This window comes from Kogia breviceps, chromosome 8 (genome assembly GCF_026419965.1).
Source record: "Kogia breviceps isolate mKogBre1 chromosome 8, mKogBre1 haplotype 1, whole genome shotgun sequence".
NCBI classification, from domain to species: Eukaryota; Metazoa; Chordata; class Mammalia; order Artiodactyla; family Physeteridae; genus Kogia; species Kogia breviceps.
Genome location: NC_081317.1, coordinates 3537808 through 3554845, shown reverse-complemented (window position 1 = coordinate 3554845; position 17038 = coordinate 3537808). Strand labels below are relative to the sequence as shown.

General features: G+C 58.0%; 2 protein-coding genes across 2 annotated transcripts in view; one reads left to right on the top strand and one right to left on the bottom strand.

Moving 5' to 3' along the window:
• Positions 1–18: 18 nt before the first annotated feature.
• Positions 19–17038, bottom strand: part of RALGDS (ral guanine nucleotide dissociation stimulator) — a 64409-nt gene continuing 47389 nt past the window's right edge. Inside the window, exon 18 of the mRNA XM_067040372.1 lies at positions 19–524. Coding sequence (XP_066896473.1) covers positions 490–524 — 35 coding nt within the window. The 3' untranslated portion in view covers positions 19–489. The remainder of the gene's footprint in view (positions 525–17038) is intronic.
• CEL (carboxyl ester lipase) lies at positions 3852–13041 on the top strand. Its single transcript, XM_067040375.1, has 12 exons — positions 3852–3917; positions 6176–6326; positions 6404–6526; positions 6708–6905; positions 7482–7612; positions 7778–7885; positions 7983–8103; positions 9654–9840; positions 10025–10228; positions 11416–11613; positions 11927–12105; positions 12905–13041. Exons 1-12 carry the CDS (start codon positions 3852–3854, stop codon positions 13039–13041), a joined length of 1803 nt encoding a protein of 600 aa, XP_066896476.1.

The following is a 17038-nucleotide window of genomic DNA, read 5'->3' as shown; positions in this document are numbered from 1 at the left end:
ATCACACTTAAATTAACAGCAGTTCAGCTTCAAATGTGCACGTCCAGTTGGGAGGCCCCGATGTCTGCTGGGCCCCTGTAGTGACACGAGCGTTGACTGAGCAGCAAATTCGGTCACTGTCACCCTCATCCACTGGCCTCATTTATGGCTCCGTAGCCACGACCAGTGATGACCGGGGGGTGATTTTAGCTTTGTAATGATCTGTTTCAATCAGTTGCAGTCATGCTTTTTGCTGCCCTACTTGTCTCATCTCTGGCCTGAGAGCAGCCCCAGGTTGGGTCCTGTGTCCTTTGACGCACCCTCTGGTCTTCTGTGCCTTCTTGCCTGCAGCCACTGTGATGGCCCAGGCCCCTCCACTGCATTTCCTGTCTTAGACCCAGCCTAGTCGTTGCTCCAGGGTGCCGCCTTCCTTGGTGTGGAAACGGTGTTTAGACACCCCAATCTGGGCACCAGCGGGTGCCTGTTGCTCCTCCTGGGTTTTCTTTACCTCTAGGGCTTTGGATTATACAGAGCCAGGAAATGGACTTTTTTTTACCAAAAAAAAAAAAAAAAAAAAAAAAAAAAAAAAGTTATGAGTTCATATAGATATCTCCCAGTGAAAATGTTAGATTATAAGGTTTAACTTCTCTGCGCAGCATGTGGGATCTTAGTCCCCCGAACAGGGATTGAACCCACAGCCCCTGCATTGGAAGTGCAGAGTCTTAACCGCTGGACCTCCAGGAAAGTCCCTCTCTGATCTTACCCTTATTTCTTTTTCCACCTATGCTGAAAATCTTATACCACTAGCATAATTACTTTTTCTCCTATTACATACATATATTTTCAAACTAGAAAATATTAGATCATATCAATGATCAAGTATACAAATTTAAATAACAAGTGATAAATTATATAAAGTAATATTTGATAAAATAATATGACCATCAAAGATCATTTAAGATTGTGTTGCACTTGCTTTCTCCTTAGGATAAATGCTGCTATGAACATACAGTCACGCCTCCAAGTCACTTGAAGTAACTGTTTTCTCTGTGGCTAGAACATCTACTGATATAGTTAGGTTCCCTACAACTTAAAATGGACGTTTCTCTGCCTGAAAACAAATTTTACATGTTCCTTTTGAGCACCTTGTAAACAGTAAGAACTGTAGACCCTGATAATTATGGTGCTATGAACCTCTCACACATCGTTCCCTGAGCAAAGGTATCAGTGGGGAAGTTAAGAGAAGCAAAGACACATGTCCAGATCCCACACCTATCGAGTTGCAGTGTCAGGGTTGGACCTGTGTCTGTCTGGTTTACAATGTCTGCAAATGTTAACACAGCTGCATTGGCCCTCACAGAATGTGCTCCAGCCCAGAAAAACATTTTTAAAAAGTATTCGTGCCATTAAATCAATTTCGTTAGTTTTCTACTTCGTCAGTTATACCAATTCAGAACTTTTGATACTTCCAATCGAGACTCTTTGGAAGGTCATAGATGCTCCAAGCATAGAGTGATAACCGTGGAGTCTTTCTGAAAGAAAATATGCTTACCCACAAATACGTGCATCAAGTTTCAGGGGCATCCAGGGTCCCATGGCCTGTCCTTACAGGTCATATGGACCAGGATTCAAAACTCCCAGTTCAGCCATTTGGATTAAATTTTCTCCACCAAATTACCACAATGCAGCTGATATGTAACAACCGCACTACTCCAAGTTTTGTCTGGTTTTCCCAGTTTTCTTTTGTGAGAACCAAGGAGTCAGAAGATTGCCTGAGAGAGGAAAAAGCTACAGCCGCGGCCGCGCACAGCAAATCCCGCGCGATCCACAGCAGGGGGACCGAGGTAGCCCAGGCGCGCAGGCCAGCCCCTCTCCCAGGTTAGGGTCCCAGGGCTCTTGGGAGATCTGTCCAAGAAAAACCAGACTACACGCCAATAAAAATTATTTCACACACACACACAGCTGGACAGTTGTTCAAGCAGTAAAAAGACTTGTTTTTTTTTTTTTTTTTGGCCACGCCGCGTGGCTTCTGGGATCTTAGTTCCCCAACCGGGGATGGAACCCAGGCCCACCGCAGGGGAAGCGCGGAGTCTACTGCGGAGTCTTAACTACTGGACCGCCAGGTAATTCCCCCAAACAGATTTTATTCAGGATTATTGCAACAGGGAAAGAGAGACTTCCATAGAGAGCTGAGCTCAAGTCCAAATACAGCCTGGGCAAGAGGGGTTTCCTAGCCAAACAAGGGTGACAGAGAGTCTGTGGATGGAAACTTACAGGGGAGACGGGGCTTCCGGAGACACTGACCTAACAGGATTCTTGCCGAAGACAGACCAGGGCGGTCAGCGATCATCGGTGTGGGGGACGGCGGCAGAGGACGGGGACCCCAATCAGAGGTCGAGGCGGGGCAGATATGGAGGGTGGGGCGTTCAGTGAAAGCAATCTAGCGAGATTCTTGCTAAAACGGGACAATGCAGAGTTGAAGAAGAGGCCAGGAAGCCTGAGTAGTTTGGTCAAGGAGAGGATCTTTGTCAGACCTCAGACAGTGGCCAAAGCTTTCTTGGCTGAGGTGAATGCCCCTAAAGTTGGTCTCTAACACAGGGTCAACCAATGAACACGTTGCTCAGACTCAGCCGGGAAGCCGGGGCGGAGTTTTTTACTGGACAGATAGTGTTAGACTCTCCCAGGCGCTTCTGGGCATGCCCGTCCTGTGTCTATCAATCACCTACTCTGTGCAGGACCACGTGAGGCCCTCACGATTGAATGAAGAGGCAGCCACCCCCTATTGGTGAACTGCAGGCCCCCTTCCCTCTACTGCCCCCTTCCTTTCCTCCTCGGCTACTATTTATTTATAAATAACACTGCACTGAACATCCTTGAGTGTTCCCCTCCCCGCTATGTAGAATCACCTCCTTTAGAACAGATTCTTAGAACTGGAGGAGCTGGGCGAAGGTGTGAGTCAACAAGTGCATTTCCTCGTCACTGGCAGCACCCCTCAAAACCTTTGCACCCCGGCCCCACACTCGCCAGCCCAGCCTACACGGCCTCTTCTTCCCAGTGTCCTGACTCCTGCCTCCCACCTTTCACCAGCCTCTCTCCATTCACTCTGCTGTCACAAAACCAGAAAGCCCGGCCCTTCCTTCTCCCCGGGAAGCCCTCAAGGCTGCGCTGGATCTCTTGTCCTGCCCTCCCAGGACTGTGCTTCTGACAGCGAGGAACCCCCATACTCCGAGGGCGGGGCCCCCTCATGATGCTCAGGTCCCCACCCCACCTCGAGCCGCACAGCCAGGGCGCCCCGGGTCACAAGGGGCAGCCAGAGCAGCCGCTGCCCAGCAGCCCGTGGCCCTCTCTGTCCCAGAAGTCAGGCGCCCAGTCACCTATCAGTGTCCACTGCTGAGCTGCAGGCAGGCCGTGGGGACCAAGTGCACGCGCATTTCCCCGGGAGCGAAAGCGAGCCCTAGTCTAGGCGCCAGAATGCAGCGCACTTTGCACCCGGCCAAGCCCCAGCCCTCCACACGCCCCCTGCACCCGTGCCGTCTGCCTCTGTTCCCAGGCAGGCAGTAACCTGCACAGGTGCACGGTGGGCACCAGGTCACACGGCAGCAGCCGACCCTGGGAAAGATGGACCGTGCCCACGTGTGTGCGTGTGTGTGTGTGTGTGTGTTTGCACATGACCTTGGCCCAGCCCGAGCCCGGCTGGAAACAGCAGCTGTCTCCTGACCCCAGGTACACCACTTGGAGCTCGGCCAGCCTGGAGGAAAGGGTAACGGTAGGAGGTGGGGGAAAGGGTCCCTCCTCAGGCAGCTCTGGGCTGGCTCCAGCCCCATAAATACCGCAGGCCCAGAGGGAGGGCCACACAGAGGCAGCCACACACCATGGGGCCCTGGGAGCCAGTGGTCTTGGGCCTCACCTGCTGCCTGGCTGTGGCGAGCGCGGCAAAGGTAAGCAAGAGCCCAGCAGAGGGGCCGGGCCGGGCCGGGGGTCCCTCTCTCCTCCGCTGAGCCAGACCTGGAAACTGGGGACAGGGCCCAGCAGAGGGGCCGGGCCGGGCCGGGGGTCCCTCTCTCCTCCGCTGAGCCAGACCTGGAAACTGGGGACAGGGCCCAGCAGAGGGGCGACAGGCAGACAGAGCCACTGGCAGAAAGAGCCGGACTGAGAAAGAGAACCCAACAGACCTATCAGCCTTTCCCGGGCACTTTCTCACTTTCTCTGCATTTTGTGTTTTGCCCTTCGCGGAATGACTCAGGCTGCCAGATAAAATACTGGGTGCCCAATTCAACTTGAATTTCACATAAACCACGAGTAATTTTTGGTATATGTTCCACCCCATATTTAGGACAAACACTAAAAAGAAAGAAAAAAAAAATCATTATTTATCTGAAATTCAAGTGTAACCGGGCAACCTGAACTTCTATCTGCTGAGTCGGTCACCTTACCCACGACACCCCTCTGGCTCCTTCCTCTCTAGAGATGTCAACGTCAGCCCTCTTTTCCAGAAGGGCAGACAGGGGCCCAGAGCAGACAAGGGGTTTGCCCGACGTCACACAGCCACAGTGGCTGAGCGGGAATCTGGAAGCTGGGCTAGTCCAGCCCTGGAGTCTGGCTCGAAGTGTACCCTCCCTCTCCCGGTCCTCCACCCGCCTGCTTGCTACAGCTCCCCGCCCCAGTGAGAGTCAGGAGGCCCAGCTAACCGTCCTGGGGCACCCATAACGTCGGACCTCCCTCACTGCCCTCCTGCAGTGAGGGGACGGGGCAGGGAAACCCTTCCAGCGGGGAGGAGACAGCCACACGCAGCCCGGACCAGCTGGCGCCTCCACACCTCACCCTGCTCTCTCAGGCCCTGCTCTCCCCGTCCCTGCTGTCCGGAGGTTCGAACCCCTGCTGCCTGGTTCCGGGCGCCTTCTGCCCCCCGAACCCCCGAGAGAAGGTCACTCTCCTTCAGGGGAGCTCTTTTCTGGGCGCTGAGGGGGCCCTGGTTCCCTCCGTGTTGCTCCAGAGCCAGCGACGCCCCTCCCCACCGGCCTCGATGGCCAGGGTCCCCCATGCCCCGCCCCGCCCCGGGGCCCTCAGGCTGATCTCAATCACACTTCTGAGCTGCTACCCGGCAGGCGCTGACCTGGCCCATGCCCTCTCCCAGCAGCCAGGCAGGCTGATCAGGAAAAATGATGGGGGGGCGGGCGTGGGGAGAGAGAGAGACAGCCCCCAGGCACCTGGCAGGTGTTGCTTCCGGCCCCTTTCTCTCCAGTTCCAGCCGGCCTGATCCCCACCCCAGCAAAGCAGGGGGCCCCTCTCAGCATAGACTTCAGAGGGCAGCTGGGATCCCGCCAGGCCTGGGATGTGGGGCTGCCCTGCCCTTGCCCACCTGGAACCTAGCGCAGCTGAGAGCCAGGAAGCATGGACCTGTGCTCACCCTGGACCATGGAGGGGAGCACTGGGTGGGGAGAAGGGCCTGGCTCTGGGTTCAGACAGCGGTTTCCCAGCAGCGACTTCAAACAGGAAAGCCTCAGTGTTCCCTCCAGGAACAATGGGTAGATGAGCACCAGCCCCCGGGGGTGGTGCTGGTGAGCATTGGACGCATTGGTCCACGGGGGCGGGGGGGCAGCTCTGCGCAAGGGCTGGATGTGCAGCGGCGGTTCCGGCGGCCTTGGGGGGCAGGGTTCTTTCCCGGCTTGGAGCACAGGGGCTGTGAGGACTTGAGGGGACACCGTCGGGGGAGACGAGCGGAGGAGAAAGACGGGCCCACCGCTCAGGGGGCACACGGCTGCGCGTGAAACATTCAGTGTCCATGGTGCACCTACCACTGCTGGCAGCTGGACAAGCAAACGGGCCACGAGGGAGATACTGTCGTCACCCATCTTACAGGAGGGGAAACTGAGGCTCAAGGGCATAGGCGGCCACAGCGAGAATCCAAACCTCCACCCCACCTGTCCTGGCCTTCTTGGAAGGCCTTCCTGAGGACACACTGCTTGAAGCAGCCTCCTTTGAGATTCAGGGAGCGGGACACCCAGGGGGCGAGTGGGGAGTGAGCCCCTCCTCTAGCAATGGGGGCAGGTGGCAGGGGTCTCGGTCTCAGGGGCAGATGGGCCCCTCCTTGAGGCCATCTCTGGGGAGCCTCTGGGCACCCGGGGGCTGCGGGTGCGCCCCCTGCCCCCAGGGGCTGACCAGCCTAAGACCCTTGATTTCCCGCCTCCCATCCCAGCTGGGCGCCGTGTACACGGAGGGCGGCTTCGTGAAAGGCATCAGCAAGAAGCTGGGCCCCTTTGGCAACTACGTCGACATCTTCAAGGGCATCCCCTATGCCGCCGCCCCCAAGACCCTGGAGAATCCTCAGCGACACCCCGGCTGGCGAGGTGGGAGTGGGTGAGGGTGGGGCAGGCCCTGCGTCTGGGGGCCCCATCCTCACCCCAACCCCTCCGGCCGTCCCCAGGAACCCTGAAGGCCAAGGGGTTCAAGATGCGATGCCTGCAGGCCACCATCACCCAGGACAGCACCTACGGGAAAGAGGACTGCCTCTACCTCAACATCTGGGTCCCCCAGGGCAGGAAGGAAGGTCTGCTCTCCCCACACACCCTCCAGCTCCCCTCGCCCGGCAGGAAGCCCCCAAGTAGCCAGAGGCCCGGTCCCTGCCCCCGGGTTGTGTCTGGGGGCTTCAGAGCTGAACTTCCCTGACCTCAGCACAGAGCGGGGAGGGGGCTCATGTGGGGTCCCCGGACCTGCCCCTCCCGCCTCAGTCTCCCAGAACCTGCCCGTCATGATCTGGATCTACGGAGGTGCCTTCCTCATGGGGTCCAGCCAAGGGGCCAACTTCTTCAGCAACTACCTGTACGACGGGGAGGAGATCGCCACTCGGGGCAACGTCATCGTGGTCAGTTTCAACTACCGCGTCGGCCCCCTGGGCTTCCTCAGCACCGGGGACTCCAACCTGCCAGGTCCGCCGGGCACCTGGGGCACTGGGTGTGGGAGTGAGCATGTCCGGCCCCGAAGCGCTGAGCCCAGCGGGGAAAGCCCCTCGGCAACCCTCGTCCTGAAACAACTCCCGACACCCCCCCCAGAAAGGCCCAGAATCCTATGTCTGCAGAGTGAGGGAGCTGGGGCTGGATTGTGAGACGCAGCTGCAGAGAAGAGAAGAGGCTGCCGGCCGGAGCCAGAGAGCGCGGCGGGGAGGGGCGGGGGGCCAGGTGGAAGAGACAGGAGCTGGGCCACCGAGGCAGTGACTCGGGACACAGAAGCCCCAGGATAGACCCCAGAGGGCCTGTGGCCCAGCGGGAGAGAGCTGAGTAGCCCTGGGCCTCCCGCCCCCCTTCCCGAGCCTGAGACCCGCTCCCACGGCTGCCACCCCACCAGCCTCCTGGGGGTGCAGCGGGACGTAACATCCTGAGGGTCTCTGCGCAGTCGGGGACATTCTTATCCCACCCACACGGACAGTGCACCTCGTGTGGGCCAGGCCCCTAGCACCCCGGTCTGGGCTGAGGGTCCCCGATGAAGGCCCCCTACCCTGTCCCCAGGTAACTATGGCCTTTGGGACCAGCACATGGCCATCGCTTGGGTGAAGAGGAACATCGCAGCCTTTGGGGGAGACCCTGACAACATCACCATCTTCGGGGAATCAGCCGGAGGTGCCAGCGTCTCTCTGCAGGTCTGGGGGCCCCTAAGGGGGGGGGCCTGACCCCAAGGGTGCGGGAGGGAGGTGATGCGGATAGTGAGGAGTGGGGCTAGAGCTGACGTGTGGGGTGTCCTTGGCCGAGCCCTGGCGACGGGGGGCAGGGGGCGAGGCTGGTGACGGGACCTCTGTGTATTGCAGACCCTCTCTCCCCACAACAAGGGCCTCATCAAGAGAGCCATCAGCCAGAGCGGGGTGGCGCTGTGCCCCTGGGTCATCCAGAAGAACCCCCTCTTCTGGGCCCAAAGGGTAAGGAGGAGCCGGGGAGGGGAGCCTTCCTCCTTTCCGCTCTCTGTCCTGGACCCCGTGTTCTCTGCCCTGAGCACTGACTCTCCCCAACCCCCAGATCGCAGAGAAGGTGGGCTGCCCCTTGAACGACACAGGCAGGATGGCCGGGTGTCTGAAGCTCACCGACCCCCGTGCCCTGACATTGGCCTATCAGATGCCCCTGAAACCAGGCACGGAGTGTGAGTAGGGGCTGCTGGGCGGGGGACACGGGGGCTCCACACTGGGCGCCAGGTCTGACGCCGGCTCTGTTGCCGGCTCGCTGGCGTCCCCAGGCAGCTCGCTGCCGCCGCCGCCCTTGCAGGCCTCGGTGGCCTCGGCCGTAAGGGGAGGAGGGGTCGTTCTTTCCTCTTGTCTTCGGTGGGTCACGACCCCTCTGAGAAGCTGATGCACGTTTGGTCCCCATCCCCCAACCACGCACACATATGCAGTCATCTGTACGCAATTTTTGGCGGACTCGTGGACCCCAGACCAAGGGCCTCTGTACTAGACGAACATTCGTTCCCTCTTCCACGCATTCATTCAAGAACGTTTCCCGAATACCCGCTGTAGCCTTTGGCCCTTCCAGCTCTGCTACTCTGTACCCCAGGAAAGTCAGGGGGACCCCAGCAGCAAAATCCTAGGAGTGTCAGTCTCATCAGCCCAGTAGGTGAGAATTCTCTCTTGCTCCTTCTTTTAAGGCAAAGCGTAATGGGACCCCATCATTTGTATTTTACCTCATGTGAATTAAACCGGAAGTGCTATAGGCAAAACGAAACCAAAGCAAACAACATGGCCCCAAATGTCAACCACCTTCATATCTGAGGAGCCAACCAACTGAAGATGGAAAACATTCAAAACAAAATTCCAGGAAGTTCCACCCAAAGCAAAACTTGTGTTTGCCTCTCCCTGGCAACTATTTACATAGCGTTTGCATGGCGTTTACAACTATTTACATAGCATTTACATCGTATTAGGTATTATAAGTAAGCTAGAAATGATGTAAAGTATGCGGGTGAATGTGGGTAGGTTATATGCAAACACTGCACCATTTTATATAAGAGACTTGAACATCTGCGGAGTTTGGTGTCCTGGTGGCGATACCCGTGGATTTGCAGAAATGCGACTCTATTTTCCTTTTGAGCTGAACTGGAGGGAAGACGGGCCAGGCCTAATGAAGGCAGGGCAACCCTCTGCCCTGAGCCAGCCACGTGGTCCTTTCCAGGACAGTTCAGGGGTCTCGCACTATTTCCGGCTAACACGCTGGAACCCAGCGCGGAGAGGGGGCACTCTTTCTCCATCGGTCCCCACAATGATTTCGAGGCCCTCCTCCTCCCTGATTTAGGCCCAGCAAGAAAAGAGGGACAGGAAAGGGACATCAGCTGCAGCGAGAGGACAGTCTTGGCCCCTGGACCCGTGGTTCTCAACCTGGGCGGTTTTGTGCCCAGAGAACACGTGGCAGAGTCTGGAGATGCTTTTGGTGGTCATGGCTGGGGACAGGGTGTTACTGGTGTCCAGTGGGTCAAGGTCAGGGAGGCTTCTAAACACCTTGCGCCGTGCAGGACGGCCCCTAGGACAGAATGATCGGGCCCCAATGTCAGTAGCGCTGAAGCCGAGGAGCCCTGGTCTCCATCAGAAGAGGCAGATCTCCACCGGGGCCTCAGGATGGAGTCAGCTCCTGCCCCGGAGGTTGAGGGGCGGGGCAGGTGGGTACCGGCAGGTGTGAAAACCTGCTGCTCTCCCCACCCCCCAGACCCCTTGCTGTACTATCTGGGCCTCCTCCCTGTCGTCGACGGAGATTTCCTCCCCAGTGACCCCATCGACCTGTACGCCAATGCCGCGGACATCGACTACATAGCAGGCACCAACGACATGGACGGCCACCTCTTTGCCAGCGTCGATATGCCAGCCATCAATAAGGACAAAGAGGCCATCACAGAGTAAGTGGGGGGGTGGCACAGGGATGGTGCCCCAGGGCAGCTGGGGGAGGCATCGACAGAATGAGGGAGTCAGCACCGTGGCAGTGATGGGAGGGGGTCGCCCGTGGCCTTCTGCGGCATAGGGGTGCAGATACCCTCCTGTAGGCATGGGGTGGAGGACCCAGTGCCAGCTTGGACTCTACAGGGCGGACTTCTACAAGATGGTCAGCGGGTTCACCATCGCCAAGGGCCCCAGAGGTGCCAACGCCACCTTTGACTTCTACACCAATCCCTGGGCGCAAGACTCGTGCCAGGAGACCAAGAAGAAGACCGTGGTGCACTTTGAGACCGACATCCTCTTCCTGATGCCCACGGAGACCGCCGTGGCCAAGCACAAGGCCAACGCCAAGTGAGGAGGGGGGAGCGGGGCTGGCCCACCTGGGATCACGCACCTTCCCAGCGAGGCCTGGCAGGTGGGTGGCTCCCAGGTGTCCGAGAGGCGTGGGAAAGGCAAGCTCAGTCCCAGCCTGTGCCTGCACCATCTGCCAGGCCTGACGGGGCTTGAGAGGGCCCCTCTTCCCCTCCCAGCCTTGAGGGCTTCACAAAACCCTCCTGTGACCCTCTGCCCAGTGCAGCCCTGCACGATCTCCCACACCCCATACCATAGCTCTTCCCATCGGAAAGTCCTTGAGTCTACCTTCCATCCCTCATGCTGTGCAGCAGGAGGGAAACACTGGGTGATGTTCTCTGCTCTGGGTTTCGAATTTGCCAACTTTCAAAATGAGCCTGTGGCCACATTAAAACCCTCCATATAATAATAGCCAGTGAAAATAAAAAATAAGTTAGGAATGCTTAAAAAGTAGAAAGATAAAACTACACCTAGAAGTCTGGGAGGAAAGCTTTGCAATAAATTTAGCTCTGAGGTTCCTGTCAGTCAAAGCAAAAAGGGAAACATCTGAGGGCATATACTACCTTGTCCAATCAAATCGAGAAGACAAATTCACTTGCAGAGAAAAACAATCTGTTGTGGTTTTTTTTTGGCTGTGCCAGGCAGCCTGCGGGATCTTAGTTCCCCGACCAGGGATCGAACCCGTGCCACCTGCAGTGGAAGTGTGGAGTCTCAACCACTGGACTGCCGGGGAAGCCACAAAAACAATCTTTCTTGATACTGAATTATGAAAGGAAGATGCCTCCTTACGTCTGGTGGAGGCGAAGTATAAATACAACTGCAATTGTAGAACCCACGAAGTCATAAATTTGGCCACAGCTTTCCTTCCCCCAGGTGTAATGATCCAGATCCTTCTTGAGTCTTTTCTAAAAAAATACTTTATATTTAGTTATCTATCTATCTTTTTATTTATTTTGTCCATACCACGTGGCTTGTGGGATCTCAGTTCCCCGACCAGGGATTGAACCCGAGCCCTCGGCAGGGAAAGCGCCGAGTCCTAACCACTGCACCGCCAGGGAAGTCCCCTCCCGAGTTTTGTGGGAGTTCCCCAGACCCTTCCCTGCTCTCCCCATGGCCTTCCTCTGCGGCCCCATCTCCAAGTGAGCAAGCACCCCGCCAACCTGGGTGGTCTCCACTGCCCTCCTCAGGAGCGCCAAGACCTACAGCTACCTATTCTCCCACCCGTCTCGGATGCCCTTCTACCCCCGCTGGATGGGGGCTGACCACGCAGACGACCTCCAGTACGTCTTCGGGAAGCCCTTTACCACCCGGATGATCTACCGGCCCCAAGACAGGATTGTCTCCAAGGCCATGATCGCCTACTGGACCAACTTTGCCAGAACTGGGTAAGGCAGCGGTGAGGGCCGCCTCCTGCCACCTTGCCCTGCAGGGCTGGGGTCCAGTCCCCGTTCCCTCACTTACACTTAACCTCCCCGAGCCTCGGTACCGCCGTCTGTGTAAGGCTCAGAGCTCCTGGCTGGGCCTCAGGACGTGCACGTGCCCAGCCAGTGCCCAGGAGACAGGGACGTGCTTACGGGGCAGAGGGTGGAGGACTGCCCAGAGGAGTCGGGGCAGAGCCGGGCCAGGGACCCGGGTCTCCGGCCTGCCGTGAGCCCCTGGGCCCCAGCCAGCTACCCAGCCTTTGTTCTCACTCTGCAGGGACCCTAACATGGGCCACTCGGCTGTGCCCACACACTGGTATCCCTACACCCTGGAAAGTGGCAACTACCTGGAAATCAACAAGAGGATGGATGGTAGCTCCATGAAGCAGCACCTGAGGACCAATTACCTGCAGTACTGGACCCTGACGTACCAGGCACTGCCCGCGCCCCCCGAGGGCGACTCTGAGGCCACCCCCGCGCCCCCGGAGGGCGACTCTGGGGCCACCCCCGCGCCCCCGGAGGGCGACTCTGGGGCTACCCCCGCGCCCCCGGAGGGCGACTCTGGGGCCACCCCCGCGCCCCCTGCGGGAGACTCTGGGGCCACCCCCGCGCCCCCTGCGGGAGACTCTGGGGCCACCCCCGCGCCCCCCGCCGGCGACTCTGGGGCCACCCCCGCGCCCCCCAAGGGCGACTCTGGGGCCACCCCCGCGCCCCCCGCCGGCGACTCTGGGGCCACCCCGGCGCCCCCCGCCGGCGACTCTGGGGCCACCCCCGCGCCCCCCGCCGGCGACTCTGGGGCCACCCCCGCGCCCCCCGCCGGCGACTCTGGGGCCACCCCCGCGCCCCCCGCGGGCGACTCTGGGGCCACCCCCGCGCCCCCCGCGGGCGACTCTGGGGCCACCCCCGCGCCCCCCGCCGGCGACTCTGGGGCCACCCCCGCGCCCCCCGCCGGCGACTCTGGGGCCACCCCCGCGCCCCCCGCCGGCGACTCTGGGGCCACCCCCGCGCCCCCCGCCGGCGACTCTGGGGCCACCCCCGCGCCCCCCGAGGGCGACTCTGGGGCCACCCCCCGCGCCCCCCGCCGGCGACTCTGGGGCCACCCCCGCGCCCCCCGCCGGCGACTCTGGGGCCACCCCCGCGCCCCCCGAGGGCGACACTGGGGCCACCCCCGCGCCCCCCGCCGGCGACTCTGGGGCCACCCCCGCGCCCCCCGCGGGCGACTCTGGGGCCACCCCCGCGCCCCCCGCGGGCGACTCTGGGGCCACCCCCGCGCCCCCCGCCGGCGACTCTGGGGCCACCCCCGCGCCCCCCGCCGGCGACTCTGGGGCCACCCCCGCGCCCCCCGAGGGCGACTCTGAGGTGGCTCAGATGCCCATAGTCATTGGCTTCTAATGTCTTTGCCCTCCAGAGGCCACAGGGTGGGACCCCAAGGCCCACCTTCCCTCCCAAGCTCTTCGTTGAATAAAGCCTCATCCGTCTCTGTCTGGCATCTCTTTTTGCTCCCAAGACCCAGCTGGAGGAAGGGGGGCCCCCAGCTCTCGTGACAGTACCAGGTGCCCGGCCCAAGGGTTTCGCCCTGATCTGTCAGCCCTCAAGCTCCAGGAAGCCGACGGGACCACCCTCATTTTGGAGAGGAGGAAACAGGTTCAGGCGAGGATCCCTCCACACAAGGCTGCTGGCGCCGAGGGGCTGGGCTCTGCAGGCGGTGGCCGCCTCTGGACCAGTAGAGTCCAGCCACAGCCAGGTCCTCTGGGGTGCGGGGAGGGACCTCTGTGTTCTAACTACCGTCTGGGGAGAGAAACGGATTCTGCCTCCAGCTGGATGAGAGTCAGTGAGAGGGTAAGCATTGCACCGGAAGGATCAGAAGCAAAGGGTGCAAGAGAACTGGGCGTTGGGCAGTGCCCGATGTCTCTGGCAGAGTCGGTGAGGGGGAGGCAGAGGTCAGAGTCAGGGTCATCTCCACCTCTGGGAGTCTAGCCCAGGCACACGCCCAAGGCCATCAGAGCAGGGTTCAAACCCAGAGACGCCACAGCCAGTGCTTGCAACAATGTTGGGGCTTCTTCTCCCCGCTCCCCTCCATTCTTTAGTCACTGTGGGGTGGGGGTGAGGGATCAGAGATTCCGGAGTCCTGAGCAGCTCAGCCTGGGGGCGGGGAGCGGGGGGGGGCAGTGGTGCAGCAGCACCGGGGGGTCAGCTGGCCACCCTTCCTCTCCAGCAACAGATGGAAGGCTGAGCCCGGGCAGCGAGTCCTGCAGCCCCACGCGGCAGAGCTGAACAGGGGGCAAACCCGTCCCCCCGAGGAGCAGGGGTCACCCCAGGCTGGCCTGTGACCACCTTGGCGGCTCTGGGCTTCCTGGCCTGGTCGGGTGTAAAAGCCTGAGGGAGACAGCCCCTCGCTGCAGTGCGGGCTGGCTCTCCCGGTGACTAGCCCTGCTCTCGGCCGATGGAGCCCAGGGATGCAATGTATCCCTGCTCTGCACGCACATGACTTCTCTACGTGCTTCTACCTGCTGGGTCTGCTCTCAGGAGCCTCCTCTGGGCCTGGACAGTGCTGTGACGTGGTACTTCTCTCCCTTGCTGGGGGAGAGAACAGTTGTACCTGTCGTTCAGGAAATCCTGTCCCTGGGTGGCTGGGCCACATCACAATGGCTGGCATTCAGGTGTGTGCTGTCCTTAGGCTGCACAGGCCTCCCTGGCAGGGGCGAGCCCTGCTGTGTGTCTGGGTGACACCTGCAGCCGTCAGGACAACTTTAGGACACCTCGTAATTCGTCTAGCCAGACGAATTGCCTTTCCAGGCTTTATCCAGGGCGTGGAGCTGAAAATACCAAGGTGCAGGCCAGAGGCCTGTCCAGAGTCCTGGCGGCTCCCTGATGGGCCGAGTGGTAACCCTTTAACTCCTATCACGGTGAAGCCCCGGGGGAACACACAGGTGAGCTCAGGTCCGAGTCTGTTTACCACCCTGGCGAGGCGTGCTGCTTCAGTATGTCACTGGCAAGGCTGTGCCCAAGCGTGTCTGCGGGCTGGCAGTCTTGGGGCGTCCCCCCTTCCCCGCCCCCATGCCTCATCTTTCAACCTGCCCCACGGGCAAGGTGCAAACAACCCCCCTCCCCGTGACATAACCAAAACACAGACTTGGACAAAGAACGCAGCCATTCTAGGGGACTGCGGGCCCTGAGGGCTCCGGCCCAGCCAACCTTCAGGACAGAGTCAGCACCAACACGACTGCATTTGTAAACTGGTGGCTGTGTAAGACGGTGGACCTCAGAGCCACACGGCCTCTGACTTTATCTTGGCTACAGAGGGACAATGCAGGGGTCCTTCACTGGCAGGAATCAGTGTCCTCACCCTGGCAAACCAGCACTCACCCGGGATTCATCGGACGCCAGCCCGGATAAGTGGTCACCACGTGCTGGACAGAGAGAGGCAGGACGCCTTCTAGTGAGTTTCTGGGTGAAATCAATTGTATGAAGAGTTGCAGAAAATCCTAGAGTTGCTGGAAATCCTAGCTCACAAGAGCAGAAATGCTTAAGGAACGAGGCCCAGCTGTAGCCTTAAAAGCTGCATCACAAATACTTCCCCCCAGACGTGAAACCAGCAGGAAAAGGAATTCTGATGTCAGAGACAAGGATTCCAGGAGGTCAAGGGTCGATCACAGGGCCCCGGAGGATGCAGAGCCCCCGCTGTCCACAGTCCACTGGCTAATAATGACCCCCTGGCCTGTTCCTTCCCACATGGCACTTTCTGATCTGTTGACAGCTTTTCCCCACTTAGTGCTGATGAAATTCCAGAGTTTGACCTTGAAATCTGCAAGTGGTAGGCTGGTGGTCAAGACACTCTAACAGGACAAGGAGAAAACGCCCCCTCTTCCTCGAAAGCTGCAGAAATCAGCTCGCACATGTCAATCCCAGTCTACTGTATATAATATAGGTAACGAATAAGAACCTACTGTATAGCATTCTGAACTCTACTCAATACTCTGTAACGACCTATATGGGAAAAGAATCTAAAAAAGAGTGGATATATGTATATGTATAATTGATTCACTTTGCTGTGCAGCAGAAACTAACACAACATTGTCAATCAACGATACTCCAATAAAAATTAATTAAAAAAAATATTTTGCCAGTAAGAAGAAAAAGAAAAGCAGCTTGCGAGGAAGTTATTTTTTAAAAAACTGGGATAAAAATATATATAACATAAAAATTTTAATTTTATAAACAAATAAACATTTATTTCAATATTAAATTATTAACTAGATTTTTATTTATTTAAAGATTTATTATTTATTTATTTATTTGGCTGTGTCGGGTCTTGGTTGAGGTTCTCGGGCTTCTCTCTAGTTGTGGTGCACGGGCTCCAGAGCGTGTGGGCTCCGTAGTTGCGGCACGCAGGCTCTCTAGTTGTGGCCCACAGGTTTAGTTGCCCTGCGGCATTTGGGATCTTAGTTCCCTGACCAGGGATTGAACCCACGTCCCCTGCATCGGAAAGGCAGATTCTTAACCACTGGACCACCAGGGAAGTCCCAAATATTTTATTTAATTTTAATTTTATTTATTTATTTATTTATTTATTTTGCGGTACGCGGGCCTCTCACCGTTGTGGCCTCTCCCGTTGCGGAGCACAGGCTCCGGACGCGCAGGCTCAGCGGCCACGGCTCACGGGCCCAGCTGCTCCGCGGCACGTGGGATCTTCCCGGACCGGGGCACGAACCCGTGTCCCCTGCATTGGCAGGCGGACTCTCAACCACTGCGCCACCAGGGAAGCCCTCCACTTGGTTTATTTTTATAATTTCTATCTCTTTACTAAATTCCCTATATGTTCTTACATTGTTCTCTTGATTTCCTTTAGTTTTTTGTCCATGGCTCCTTTCAGCTCACCGAGCACATTCAAGACAGTTGACTTAATGTCTTTGACTAGTAATTTTAATGTCTGAGCCTCCTCAGGGATAGTTTCTGTCCAATTCTTCTTTTTTTTTTTTTTTTCCTGTGAACAAGCCCTATTTTTCTGTTTCTTGATATGCTTTGTGATTTGTTGAGACCTGGATATTGAGTATTATAATATCGTAACTCTGGAAATCAGATTCTCCCCCTCCTCCGGGATCGCTTCTGTTGCTTGAGGGCTGCTGTCTTCCATTCCTGTAGTGACTTTTCCAAACTGTCTTTGCAAGGCCTATCTATATTCCTTGTTGTGTAGTCACCGCAGCTTCTGCCCCATTGTCTCAGGGGTCAGTGTGTGACCTGGCAGAGATCTCCGTTAACAGCTGAAGTTCAGCAGCATCAGCCTTCATCAAGCACTCTCCTGGATGTTGTGTCTGATGAGGTTCCAGAGTCCCACAGTTGTTGATTCTGACAGGTTTTTTTCCCCCCAGCTTAACTGTTGTTTCCATGG